This window comes from Camelus ferus, chromosome 29, assembly GCF_009834535.1.
Source record: "Camelus ferus isolate YT-003-E chromosome 29, BCGSAC_Cfer_1.0, whole genome shotgun sequence".
Lineage (NCBI taxonomy): Eukaryota > Metazoa > Chordata > Mammalia > Artiodactyla > Camelidae > Camelus > Camelus ferus.
Window position 1 is genome coordinate 13,912,590 of NC_045724.1, and position 14,715 is coordinate 13,927,304.

The 14,715-nt window shown below is 48.0% G+C and overlaps 1 protein-coding gene across 3 annotated transcripts in view; it reads left to right on the plus strand.

The window, feature by feature from the left end:
* The window catches only part of NCOA2 (nuclear receptor coactivator 2), a 227,396-nt gene extending 222,016 nt beyond the window's left edge, over nucleotides 1-5,380 (plus strand). For 2 of the 3 annotated variants that reach the window (XM_032469987.1, XM_032469990.1), the window contains one exon: nucleotides 1,528-2,887. In XM_032469987.1, coding sequence (XP_032325878.1) covers nucleotides 1,528-1,539 — 12 coding nt within the window. In that variant the 3' untranslated portion in view covers nucleotides 1,540-2,887. Of the gene's footprint in view, nucleotides 1-1,527 lie in introns of all 3 variants that reach the window. The other variant, XM_032469983.1, reaches the window with a different exon arrangement.
* The last annotated feature ends 9,335 nt before the right edge of the window (nucleotides 5,381-14,715 follow it).

The following is a 14,715-nucleotide window of genomic DNA, read 5'->3' on the forward strand; positions in this document are numbered from 1 at the left end:
TTGTAATTACTTCTATTTACTAGCATCTTAGAAATTGAATGCTAAGTAGAATCGGCTTTGAGTTGATGACGACGGTGACAGTTACTGAGCGCTTATTCTGCCCCCGGAACTACTTGAGTGGTTTTGTTTAATGCCCACAACAGCCCTAAGGAGTGTCAGCTACAGAAAGATTAAGTGACTGGCTGCCAGTGCGTGTAGATGTCAATCACGGGAAGAATACTGCCTTGGAGTTTCCACAGACACCTCTGCATCTCAATAGACTTTTTTTCCAGACTAACTGGAAAACTGAGGAGCTTTTTTTTATATTTCAACCAGAGCTGTGGGGTGTTTCCATGTAAAATCATACAAGGGACGACAAACTAGGAACAAATACGTTACTGAACTTTACGTTATAGGGGAAAGCACATTAAGTTTTCTTCTCTAGGAGGAAGTGTAATCAGGTTTCTTAAGCTTGGGAGAGCTGTGCACATGACCAGGACTCTGATTCCACCCGGGAACGCTAACTCTGATCTGGCAAGTCTCCCCAGATCCCCTCTCAGGGCGCTTTGGTGAAATGGATTACTTGGGGCTTACTTCCTCTCTCATCTTCCTTAAACTAGAAAATCTCTAATGGCCCTGATTCGCTAGAATTCTGTGTCTGAATATCTAAATCCCAGATGCAATCATATTATGTTCCTGCAGCAACCAGTACTTTTCCTCACATAACTCAGATCACAGAGTTATTTGTCTGCCTGGCCTGTTCAGGACCGTTTTGATAGCAGTGACTGGAAATATCTTACTACGGTTTCTATTCCCAGCATCCGGTACAGAGTTAATATTGATTAATTAATATTTGCTCAGTGAATGACTCTTGAGGGGAGGATAGCCAATAGCCAGAGAAAAGCATGGGCAGATCTACTTACACCAACCAAGGAAGCACCTCCCCGTGACTCTCGCTTGTGTGGTCATTCAGATCATTGGCATTAGCAGTCAGAAGCTGACAGTAGCTCCCTAAAGTCAAAACCCCAGGCTTCTCCACTTGCTGAAGCCAGCGAGAACACACCCCACTGTGCACAGGAGTGCGGCAGTGAGGGAGCGTCGGGAGGGGACGTTTTACAGGGAAGTGGGTTTGCACTGGATGATTTTGAGGAAGGACTGGGAAAACAGTGACCACTTCTGGATTGGATGCTGTCAAAGAGCAAAGGCAATTCAGCAACTGGGTATCTTGGGTCTTGTGGTAATCTCTGTTACGTGGTCACCAGTACAGGAGTGCAGTCACTCCGAAGGGTTGATCTGTGAGCCATTGCAGTCTGGGGCCTTCAGAGTAGCGCGCAGGATCTCCTGGCCTTGGGCACCGTTCTCTGTGTTCAGTTAGGAGCAGTGCCATCTGCTCATCTGCATCAAAATCAAGTGTACTTCATCGGGACGCAGCTTTGTGACTGGCATTATTTAAAACGGCCACGTGTTCTACTGTTTTTGTGATGGACTTTATGATGGTTTTACCAAAAGTTCGGAGACACTACACCACTTCCTCTTTGTTTCCTGCAGAAATACTGCTGACACGGAAGGGAGCTGGTTGCCTCTTTCTTCAGCTGATTGGGCTCACGTGCTCAAAACGCTTACCAGTCTGGAGAGCTGCGTCTATTTGTTTTGACCCAACTGACCTGCCATCCAGTCCTGCCAGAGCGAGAGGGGCCAACGGCCTGGGCCCTGGCCGCAGGGTGGACCCCCGGCTGCTGCAGGAGGAGCGGCCTTGTGTGCTGACGGCCTGCAGCCCACGCCCGGACGGTCGCTCCGTCTGTTCACTGCATTCACCTTAGTGCAACTTAGATCTCTCCTGCCAAGTACATGTTGACAGGCAAACTCCATACCCGTGTCAGATTGAATGTATCTAAATGTATGTGTTTAAGGAAAACACCCATGCTCTTGTTCTGTTCCTGCCTGGTTCCAGATACTGGTTTCTTGCTTTGTTTCCCCTGGCTAACCAGTCCAGTACAAAAGATTAAAATTCCATCTGGGGGAAGGAAACAAATTTTAAAAAAAGGTGTTTTAAGCTAAGCCTGCCTTTGGGATGAAAGCAGGGCAGACGCACAGACCGCGCTGTGTGTACAGAGACAGCGCCGCGCAAAGACCATAGATGTATCTTTGTGAAAGCACTCGAGACCCTGTTGGAAAGAGCTTCCAGTTACTGAACAGATGAAAAGGAGCCTGTGGGAGGGCTGTTAATATAAACAAGTACTTTCCCCCGCCTTTTTTTTTTTTTTCTTTTGTTCAAACCAAATGAGCTCACCCAGATCATGAATCGAGAAGAGATACTTTTCATTTCCAAATTCAGTTCCTTTTAGATTGATCAGACAGACAGCTCGAATCAGCCCCTCCTCTTCCATCTGATCCCACCTCTGCCCTTCCCCAGTTCTCCCCGCTTTCATTCTTTTTTTTTTAAATAAAAGCAACAGAAACCAGGTAATCCCATTATTTCCTGACATGTTTTGCCAGCCCCTTACCAATTGCTCACTATTAAATTTCAGAAAAATATATTTACTGGCAAGGAGAGGAACAGAGTTAGGACTTGATACCCAGCACACCGGGGACACCTGCTTTGGAGGCATGTTACTCGATTCCCCAGCAACACTGGCCTACAAAACGGGAGAAGATAATAGTGTGCTTCAAATTGACAGCAGATATCACGACAGATTTAACCTCCACCATGTGTTTTTTATTTTGTTTTTTAGCAGTGCTGACTAAGCCGAAGTTTTGTAAGGTACATAAAATCCAATTTATATGTAAACAAGCAATAATTTAAGTTGAGAACTTAAGTGTTTTAATTGTATCATTTTTGTGAGGTATACATATTGTGGAATTGACTCAAAAATGAGGTACTTCAGTATTAAAATTAGATATCTTAATAGCAACGTCTCCTAAAGGTGTTTTGTAAAGGATCTCAATGCCTTGATTAGACCTAATTTGTAGACTTAAGACTTTTTATTTTCTAAACCTTGTGATTCTGCTCATAAATCATTTATCTAATCTGTATGATATGCAGCCGCTGTAGGAACCGATTCTTGATTTTTATATGTTTATATTCTTTCTTAATGAACCTTAGGAAGACTACATGTTACTAAAAAGCAGGCCACTTTTACGGTTGTTTTTCTTGCCCACTCTGGTAGGGGAATAATCTTTTCTTAATTGGCATCAGTTTCAGACAGCTGGAATACCAAGAAACTGGTGACCTTTTTTGAGCTATGTCTCCCCAACTCCTGATACACATACTTTCTTACCTAAATTTCAGAGTGATGTCTTTTTGATGTCCAACAAGCAAAGCTTTTTATATCTCATTAGCCAGGCTTTTTAGGAACAGAGAGGTTTTTCCTTGAACTTTGATGATTTTGTGGCAGGGTGAAAAGCATACCGACTAGCCCTGTTTGTATCTGTGTGTGTGTGTGTCCAGACTGTGGAAGGATAGAAAGAGACAGTGCCCAAAGATAAACAGGAAGGAGACAGTCTGAAAGTGTTGCTCCACACTAAAGACATTTTCTGGAAATTTGCATTTTGATACTTTTTTCCACTTGAGGGGGGTCTCGCTACAGGGAAGTGGCCAAGGAACAGCACTTCTCAGGGGCCACCAGTTCACATGTCCCCCTCGAAAGGCTCTACTTTTCTCAACCAGACCATTGGGTTGCCCAACTGTGATGGGAAGAAACAAGCAGATGTCGGCCCGGAACTCCAGTCCTCGTTGGTGCGATGGGCTGGTGATCTACGCCATTTAATGTGACCGGTTTCAAGTTTTTAGAAACATGTGAATTAGAATGACTTTAATGTCACACAGCACAAAAGAGAAAGGGAGTTTAAACTGGATTTGTTTGTTTGTTTTGTTTTAAGTCCCTTTTCACTGTCACACTGTCCCCAAATATCTGTGTACCTTTTTTATTGTTTCTCCACCCGCCCACTGTGTTTTCATGTCAGTCCCAATTTGGACAAATCTGCAAACCTGGGATACTGGTAGTTTAGAATAATTCATGGTCATTACTGTTTTAAAGAAAAAGAGATTGTCAGTTCTCTTATGGCTCAGAGCAGGTAAAAGGGATTTTGCTTTACATCCAATTAAGAGTCAGTGACGGACTCCTGGCCATACTGATCCCTGTAGAAGCAAAAGCCAAATGGACCGCTCATTATCAGTATTTCTCACACTGAACACAATAAACTTGTTAGACTGAGTACTTGGTTTTTGTTTAACAGAACAAATAATCAGTGTTTTACTTATATTAATAAATGTGAAAAACACATAATGTGAAAAGTATACATTCATTAACTTGGTTGTAAAACTCATTTAAGTGTTCATGTAATGTGGTAAGTTTAAAAAGTGACGTGAGCTGTTTTCCCTGCAACGAATTCGTTTGACTCGAAGATTCAAAACACCCCCTCCCACGTGTATCTCTTACGGCCTGTACCAACTGAAAGCAATGTTTTTGCAGTTTATATAATGCGGTTTTTAATCTGTGTTTAAAAATGGAGTTCATATGGGCTTAACACATGAAACGAGTGGCACAGACCCACTTGCAGAACCCAAAGATACACAATCAATTTTGAAATGCAACTTAAGCCATTAATTGTTGGTGTGAATTTAAAATTTTCTAGTATTTGTATGGTAGTATGCTGCCTAGGAGCAAAAGCATTCTCTGCACAAAAGAAAATTACTGTAGCGGCTTCGATTTTCATTAGAATTTTCTCCCTGGTGTTTCTTTATAGACTGAAACAAAATCTTTTAAGTTTCTTACTACAGGTAAAAGCTATGTGCAAGAACCTCAAAATGCTAAAATCTAGCATAATGCCTTAGATCTGTTTTTAAGTCTTGTATATTCCTACATAGCTGTCCAATGTATTATATTTGTATAGTGAATTGTGTACAATTTTTTGAATAAGTGCATCATCACTTAACCTTTATGTTGTTGAACAGTGATGATGAGACATTTCTTCAAACATTTAACTGTCATTTTTTTTTCTTATGCCATTTGTGGGTTTTATTTGTACAGTTCCTCATGAAGTTGCATCTGAGATGTGTGTATATGAAAAGATTATACAAGGGTAAAATTAAGCAATATATTACCTATGGTTCTTCAGGAGAAAGCTTACAGTGTTTCAGGTTGTGATTTATTTTCAAAATGGAGTTGACTCCGGACATCACTTTGTTCAGCTGCATTGATGTTTGTATTTCTAGTGTGAGCAGTTTATGCAAAGGTAGATATATTCAGAGAAATTTTAAATACATTTATGCAAGTTAATATTGCTTTGCTGATGCTATTTGCTTATTTGATGTTAAATAATGCTATTGTAAATAAAGAATTCTGTTGTTATTGCATCATTTAATAAATTTTAATGCCTTCGGGTTTTACATGGCTTTGGAGATTTTCACGTGTTTATATTGTGTCTTCATTCATAACTGCAGTTAAATATAAAATTACCTGACTTATAATTTTATAATTTCTTTTTCTTTTTTATGGAGGTACTGGGGATTGAACCTGGGACCTCTTGGCATGCTGCACGTGCATGCTACCACTGAGCTATACCCACCCCCCCCTTAATAATTTCTTACATTTATACAATAGTAGATACTGTTCCCAGCACATTAACTTTTATTCTCCCAATGACCCATTTTCTAGGTTTTCAGTTTGAAGCCAAGAGGGGTATGTCTGCTTAAGATTACCGAACAGCTTAATGGCAAATACAGGTCGAATCTAGGGCCACTGAGTCCTAATGGTGTTACCACCTCCAGACACTTCTCCAAAACACACTTAACGAGAATCACACGGACTTCTGACTGACCTATGAAAGTTACACTTAACACATTAGAACAATCATGATGGTTCTGATAGATGGACTTAATGCTTGATAGACAAGGCAAGTACAATACTTAAAACCCGGGTCATTAACTACATGAATCATTGTAATGAAGACAATCTGGAATCGTATTTTTTAAATATATGAAAAAATTAGTGATTAGAAAATCCTATCTAGACGATTAACTATGCTAGCAAATTAGAGGACAGGGAAATTATTAACTTAATAGATGCCATTTGATAAATGTGCATAGGATCAATTTCAGCCCCCATTCATGAGAAAACCTCAAGGAAAAATAAAACCTCCAGGCAAAGTAAAGTTTCTAAAGTTATTCAAAGTTATCTGATAGAATCCCACTGTGATACGTCCACTTCGTGGTGATATATTAAAAAAATTAAAGTCAGACAAAATAAGGAGGCCCACTCCACTATCCATGCTGGTGGAATACAAGAGGTAGAACATTCCAGCCAATCTGACCGTCTATAGAGAAAGCCCCAGTGAATCTACTGACCAGCTCTTGGAGTGAGTCAAAAAGCTCAGATGGTTAGAATATACAAACATCAACAACTTCCGTTCACACTAGTAACCAATTAGTTCCAAGACAGGAGTGAGGCCTCTGGGGTCCCAGGCTACCCACTACCCCCTCCTGAGCGGGGCCTTGGGAACACCCTGTGTTGGCAATACAGAGGACCAAGCCCGTCTCACAGCCCAGGTGCTGGGTCCTCTGCGGGCCCCACACTCTTGGGATCGCACCCCATATTCTGCAGGTCCATCCTGCAGTGTCCTTCCTGCCACAGGAGCAGAGACCACCCTGCAAGCAGCCCCCTCCCAAACCAGCACACAGAGTGAGTGGGAGCAGGGACACCAGAGGAATTTCACTCAGACACCAGCGTCCCAGGGGTGCCAGCAAGGACACAGACAAGGCAGAGCCCAAGAGATGGGACCAGAGGGCCCCCCTGGGTGGCTGGTCGGGTCCTGGCTCATCTGCCCCTCATACACCCTCTCTCTAAATGCTGCTTGTTCAGATGCAAACAGGCAGAGCTCCAGACTGAAAGTCAGCTCTGCCCGAATGCCCTGTTGGCAAACACCGCAGGAGTCCACTCAAGTGCAGGCCCTGGAGTTGACAACTTACAGACCAAAGTGGCCATCAGGGCCGGGGCTGCGGGAAAGGGTGGGAAGTGAGTGAGACTCTCATGCTTGTGGGATTTTGATTTTACGTGATGAATATTTCCAGGGATGGTGGCGACAGCTCCATGACAAGGTGAATGTACCTAACGCCTCAGAAACATGCACTTCAAATGGTGACGATGGTAAATGGTGTGTGACGTGTTTTATTTCACTTAAAATAATCTTTTTAAATGGATGTCCTTTAAACATAAGACACCATAAACCTCCTAGAAGAGAACATAGGCAAACTCTCTAAATTGTAACAATGTTCTAGATCAGTCTACCCAGGCAATAGAAATAAAAGCAAAAATAAACAAATGGGATCTAATTAAACTCAAAAGCTTTTGCACAGCAAACTATAAACAATAAAAGACAACCTACAGAATGGGAGAAAACATTTGCAAACAATGCAACTGACAAGGGCTTAATTTCCAGAATATACAAACAGCTCATACAACTCAGTAACAGAAAACAACCAACCCAATCAAAAACTAGGCAGAAGACCTGAATAAACATCCCTCCAATGAAGACATATAGGTGGCCAATAGGCACAGGAAAAAAATGCTCAGTATCACTAATTACCAGAGAAATGCAAATCAAAACTACAAGATCATCTCACAACAGTCAAAATGGCCATAATTAGAAAGTCCACAAAAGATAAATGCTGGAGAGGGTGTGTGAGAAAAGCGAACCCTCCTACACTGTCAGTGAGAATGTAGTTTGGTGCAGCCACTATGGAAAACAGTACAAAGATTCCTCAAAAAACTACAAATAGACTTACCCTGTGACCCATCATCAATCCCACTCCTGGTCATATATCTGGAAGAAACTAATTCAAAAAGATAAATGCACCCCAATGTTCGTAACAGCACTATTTACAATAGTCAAGATATGGAAGCTACCTAAATGTCCATTGACAAATAAATGTCTGGATAAAGAAGCTGTATGTGCGCGCGCGCGCGCACACACACACACACACACACACACACACACACACACACACACTGGAATACTACTCAGCCATAAAAAAGAATAAAATATGCTCAATATTTTATAACCTTTAATGGAAAAAATATGAAAACAAATATATGTATGTCTATATAAGAATGGGACTTTGTGCTGTACACCAGAAATTGATACACTAATTGACTGTACTTCTATTAAAAATAAATAAATAAAATAATGCCATTTGCAGCAACATGGATGGACCTGGAGATCATCATTCTAAGTGAAATAAGCCAGATAGAGAAAGAAAAATACCTGATATCACTGATAAGTGGAATCTAAAAAAAGGATGAACTTATTTACAGAACAGAAACAGACTCACAGACATAGAAAACTTATGGTTACAGGGGTGGGAAGAGGGGCAAGGGATAAATTGGGAGTTTGAGATTTGCAGATACTAACATATATAAAATAGATAAATAAGTTCATACTGTATAGCACAGAGAACTATATTCAATATCTTGTAATAGCCTACAATGAAAAAAATAGGAAAAGGAATATATATATATATATGTGTGTGTATAACCGAATCATTATGCTGCACATCAGAAACTAACACAACGTTGTAAACTGACTATACTTCAATTGAAAATTTTTTTAAAAAACAATGTCTTATTGAGATTCCAATTTGACTCCCTTTATTACAAATGTTTGACACCCTAGCACTGTCCCCCACCTTGGGGGCCATATCACACCCTCACACGGCACTTGGGGGACCATTCTTAGGGAGACTTGTCTGTGTGATACCTGAGCTCTGTCCAGGGGAACCCAGACAGCGGTGACCCCCACGGATTAGATATGATATGTGATATGATACCACCAAGGGTTATCTGTCACTCAGGAGAACATGGAGCAGCAACCCGCTCAAAGGTGCCTGTTCTCATATGAAAGTGACAAGATTAAAAGAAGAAAAGGGACCTCAGGTTAATCAGGGCAACACCCTCAATTCAGATGTTGGGAATCTCAGAGAAGACGAGACACACTGCAGGCAAAGAGCAGATATGGGGCTTCCTCCTGCACCTGAGCCTGACCCATACAGGTGGGGTGAGACCCCACCTCCCCAAACCCTGCACCCAGGGTCACACATCCCCTTGGTCAGGACACCATGGTTGTGCTAGGTGGGCCCCCAGCATGGGAACAAGCTGGGTCCCTCCCTGGGAACTCCTGGCACTGCAGAAAAATGTACAGGATCAGTCCCCTGCTGGTTTCACTTTGGTTTTGCATGACTAATTGTTTTTGACACTTAGGGGCTAAAGTTAAACACTACCTTGGTTCTGGGTGCTCGGCCCTTTCCTTTCTCACTGAGGTGTTGAGAAAACTCACGGGACAGCAGGGCTGAAAGAGGACAGGCAGGTCCAGAGACCGCCATGCAGGGATGGCCAACCAGAAGAAGATCACGGGGGCCGCCTCACCTGCTGCCCATCGACCCCACGCCCAGCCCCGCGTGCCCAGCAATCAAGTCACCAGGGAAGCCTGCCTCCCTACTCACTGTGTGCGTGCTGGTGAATTGCAGTAATTACCAGGCAGCCCACCTGAGTCTCCACAAGCCCAGAAAAGGTGAACCCAGCAGGAATCTAGGGACTAAGGCCCTTACCACAGCACCGACCCCTGGGAGGACCACGTAGCCACACTCAGAACAGAGCGCCATCCCTGGACAAGCTGGCCTCAGCTCCAGACCCCAGACACCTAAGCACGGACATTCGAGTGCAGGACGGGCCTTCCTAGTACTGAAGCTAGTCCATGTCCTAGGCTGAGCAGAACACAATGTTCTCAGTGCGGACGACACACAGGTCTAAATGAACTTGGTGTAAGACAGATGGTAAGGTCTAAATTTCCCACAACAGACAAAATATGTTAAGGTCCAAACGTCCCTAAGTCAAGGTTCATGGATGGGTAAATGGTCTCGTGGGTGCCGGGAATACTTCAGCGAAGGTTTTCATTGGGGACCAACAGAGCATAGACGCCACGTGATCCTAATAATTATTAAATAGTAACTTTGAGCTAGAAAGGCCTTGAGGACAGAGAAGTGATTGACTTCCCCATACGGTCCTGGGTAGGGTCAACATAAGGACAGGAGGAGCTGTCCAGGCCCAGGACAGCGTCAGTGATGGTGACAGCCTTACCGAAGGGCAGGCAGATCTGGAGAAGGTGCCACAGATTCAGGGACGCGGGTCATGTGGTGGGACGGGCCTTGCTCGTCCAGCTGGACAGGGTCCATGGCCCTAAGAAGTGACCTCACAGGGGTTCCTGGGGACCCCACTGTGTCTAGGGTCATGTCCTGCTGCTTCGGGAACCAGACGACTCGGACCTCTGCATGACCTCTGCGTGACCTCTGTAGGCTGGCTTGAGCTGAGTGTATTGTTTCCAGAGCCTCAGGCAGGATTCGAACTCAGGGCTGGGGAGGGCCCCCCAGGAGGCCTTGGCGGCCAGTTCTGCAATGGGGGGAGGGTGGGGAGCAACGGCTCAACTCCAACCGCTGTGGGGAGGGTATGCAGGGCAGGCAGCGTGCATGCGTCGATAGGCTGGTGTTATCAGCTCATGTCCTGTCTCCAAGCACCTCCCCCCACTCCCCCCACCAAATTAACTAAACTGTCCCAGTGACCGCTTGGCCACGCGTAGTGTAGCTCCACCGCTTCTGAACCCACCCTGTGAAAGTTACCTGATAAGAAACCAATGCATTGATTACACGGAGCTACCTGCCTGCTTTTTCAATCTCAAGACCCCTCTAGTTCACTGGTCACGTCTTGTTCCCTATCTTCCCTAACCTACTACTGTGGGTCCAATAGTGCCCAACCCCCAAATTTATGTCCATTCTGACCTCAGAATGAGGCCTTATTTTGGGACGTCTTTGCAGATGTAGTTAAGATGTAAGTCATAGCAGATTACGGAGAGCCCTAAATCCACCAGCTGGTGTCCTTATAAGAGGAGGGAGATCTGGACACAGACACAGAGGAGAAGCCACGTGGTGATGAAGAGGTGGAAGTGATGTAGCCCCAAACCCAGAAGTGCCAAGGATTTCTGGAAACCAGCAGAAGTCAGAGAGGCCAGGGCAGATGCCCCTAAGATTCCAGGACAACCACACCTTCATTTTGCATTTCCAGCCCCAGAGCTGCAAGAGGATAAATTTCTGCCACTGTGAGCCCCCATCCCCGAGTTGTGGCATGTTATCACAGCTGCCCCAGGACCCTCGCACGTGCCAGGTGATGAAATACAAGGCACCTGAGGAAAAAACCTCTCAGCATCTGAATGAGTGTCTCAACTGGGTCCTGAACACCGAGGACACGCAGCAGCCTCCCTACTTGGGCTGTTCTCACTGTCCAGCTCGCTCCTGTCTTGTGCCCAGTGGACGGCCAGCCTCCATCGATGCAGGCACCCCACAGCTTCCCTGCGACGTCCACGCACATCCCACCCACTGGCCCTGCACCTGCTGCAGCCGGTACAGCAGCCTCGGCTTGGTTGTAACGACAGGTCAGGGGATGTGCCAGCCACTCCCAGCCAGGGGCAGTGCCTGCAGTAACAGCTGCCCCCAGTCCCCGACAGGGCTAGGCCTGGAGGAGGCAAGTCCAGCTCCGAAGGGTCTTGGATGCGCCCATGTGCCACTGACCCCGCACACTCCCCAGCAGGCTGGCGGCTCTGTGTCCCGAGACACGACCAAGGCGCTTCTCCTCCAAGGCAGCCTTGGGACACATCTTCAAACCCCTCCACATTCGCCACGACCTGGCTGGCTGCCCTCCTGGGAGCAGAGAATGTCCTTGAGGCAGACGAGGCAACCTGCTTCCGATGTCCCCTACCTGCCTGCTCTTCCTGGCCCTCTTGAGACCTCACTCCCCCAGGCCTGAAGCGACTGACCCCTGGGCCTCCCTCCTGCCTGTCCATTTGTCCTCGAGTCAGGACACTGCTTCCTCAAGAGGCTCCCGGATTCTGGCCTTAGAGCCACCTCCCCACCCCACAACAAGCTGTGTTGACGACTAGCATTTGTCACCCAAGAGGGCCCCAGGAAGACGAATGGACTCCTGGGACCTCAGAATGGGACCTCATGTGCAGGCGGGTCACTGCAGAACTGCCCGGGTTGAGATGAGGCCACTCAAGGGGCCCCGACTTGTGTGTGTGTGTGTTTGTGTGGTGGAGGGGGGTGGTCCCCATGAGGGGAAGTTTGGACACAGACACATGGCGGAGAAGGTGATGAGATGGCAGAGATGGGGTGATACGGCCATGAGACACCCAGGATGTAACCCCAGAAGCTGAGAGAGGCCAGGGACCAACTCTTCCCAGAACCCACAGAAGGAGCAGGCCCTCGAAACCTCGATCTTGGGCTCCAGGAATGAGAGTAAGCGTCCCCTGGTCCCACCCCCATCTGGCGCTTGGTGGTGGGGGTGGGAAGTGGGGTCGGGCGCTGTGCTTGCTGAAACCCAGGACCGTCACTGGCCACCTCCTCTCTGAGCACAACCCCACTCTTCTTCCGGGAGGAAACTGGGACCCAGGAAACCTTCATTCCATGAGTCCCTGTCATGGTGAGCTGCCCCCTAAACCCCACGCCTGGGGCATCTCAGGCCCTGGACAGGAGCCACAGCTGGCATGATGACCACAAGCGAGTGGCCACAGGTCACCCCCTGTCCCGCCCCCTGGACCTAAGTGCGGCCATCTGAAGTGAGCCACCAGCCCCCTACAGGCACCCCATTTCAAAAGGCAGGTCCTTATTTCTAGCTCCAGGGAGGAGGAATCAGACAGTGGTAACTGAGGTCTGCTGAAACTGTGGACCAGAGACGTCCTTCCTGAGAGCCCAGAGCACAGCTAGACCAGGATGCACCATCCCTCCATCCTGTCCTCCACGGAGTAAGAGTGAAGCCCAGTGATCCCCAAGGAGAGATGTGACACCGGAGGGCCAGACCACCCACAGATCGGGCTGAGTGTCCACCTCATTCCCCCAAAGAGAACTCTGTCCTCACCAGGGCTGCCAGACATGCCCGTGTCCCCACCAGCCTCCAGCCACAGGGAACCAGGCAGGTGGAAAACGTCCTTCTGGGGTCCCCTCTATTTATAGCCCCAGCCTGGTGACCATGAAGGTGAACACCCAGCACTGGTGTTTTCAGCAGTGGAGATTGACTTCTCTTCCTGGCCGGGGTCTGGCCGGACATGGGCGGGCTCAGGGTGCCTCCCACACCTAGGCACAGTGTTCACCTCCCCCTGCTGCTTCAGCTGGGCTGTCTCCTGTCGGGCAGTCACCCCTGGTCAGCACCGCCATCATCCCCAGCTCCACAGCCCTCGTCCAGCATCAGGGCTGATCCAGGGCCCTTCCAGACTTCACTGCCTGCCCACCCTCAGTTGGTGTCCTCACTCCATCAGCACTGATAGGTGAGGGCTCCCTCCAGATGCCCCCAAATGCTTCACTCCAACATTCTCCCAGGGTCAGCCCCATGTCCTCCCAGATGTCCCACTGTCACCAACCCCCCAACAGCACAGCAGGAAGGGGCAGCCCTGCCCCAGGATGGGAGGACGCATGACTGACCAAGGGTGGACAGCAGGTCCTGGCTCACCAGGCGAGGGCAGCTCTGTCCTCCCATCTCAGATGCTTTCTCACCCAGCCTGACCATAACCTGGCCTAGTTCCCATGCCCCATTGTCTCTCCATTGGCCTCACTCTTGTTGTGAACAGAGCAGGACAGTGTGGTCAGCGGCCACAGGCTGAGACACACCGGGTGCTGGCTGACCCGCGGACACCTGTGTGGACCACACAGAATGGGCCCTGCACCCGGGCCGGTGCAGGTTCCCCTGCCCACAGACAGCCTGGGGCCTGCTCCTGGCTCCAAGAGGTCACCAGCAATCTGTGGGGTAACCTTGCTACGTGGATCCACTCCAGGCTGGCCTGTGCTGACGGCATGACACACGGTGGGGTGTCTTAAGTCCCTGGCAGCGGCTAGAGTCAAAGGTTGGTGATACGGTGTTCCCAAGGTCAATGTGACAGACCCCAATGAAACCCTGCACCCCAGGACTCAGGTGGGCTTCCCTGGGCGGCCACATCTGATAGACCCCTGACCCTACTCCTGACCTCTGCCCTCAGCTGATTTCACTGCATCCTTTCACCATAAACTGACTCTGACTATAAAGCTTCAGTGAGTCCTGGGAGCCTCCAAGAAAAAATCCAGGGTGATCTTGGGGCCCCCAACCCCTCCATTGGGGTCAGAAGTGGGGGTGGTCTCTGGGCCCTGGACTCTGCAGGGCCCCTCTCCCAGAGGAGGTGTAGGAGTCCCTGGGTTGTAGTTAAGCTGAGTCCAGAGCCCTCCTGGGTATGGGGTATCTTAATCCCCTGGGTCAGGAAGAGGCTGGCTCCCTCCCACCTTGGCCCAGTCTCTGGCTTTTGTGAAATGCCCTGGGCCTCCAGGCACTGGAGGTCCCCCAATGCTGTGACCAGAGCCTCCAGGGGCAGCCACACTGGACTCTCACACAATGGTAAAACCTTCCCCCAGGGCAGGCCTGTCAGGTGAGAACCACTACCCAAAGGCTGGGTGGGGCCTGGGGCGGAGGAGGCCCAGGGACTGGGGCAGAGGGGAGGGTTGGAAAATCACCCAAGGACTTGCTCTCCCTGCAGGGACTGCCAGGGCAGCCCAGCTGCAGGCGGAGTGAACCCCTCGAGTCAGAGCCCTCATGGCTCAGACACGCAGGTCCTGGGCCTTTGGGGAACAAACACCCCGACACCCCGGTGCTGGCCAACACCTGCTATGGTAGGGCCTGC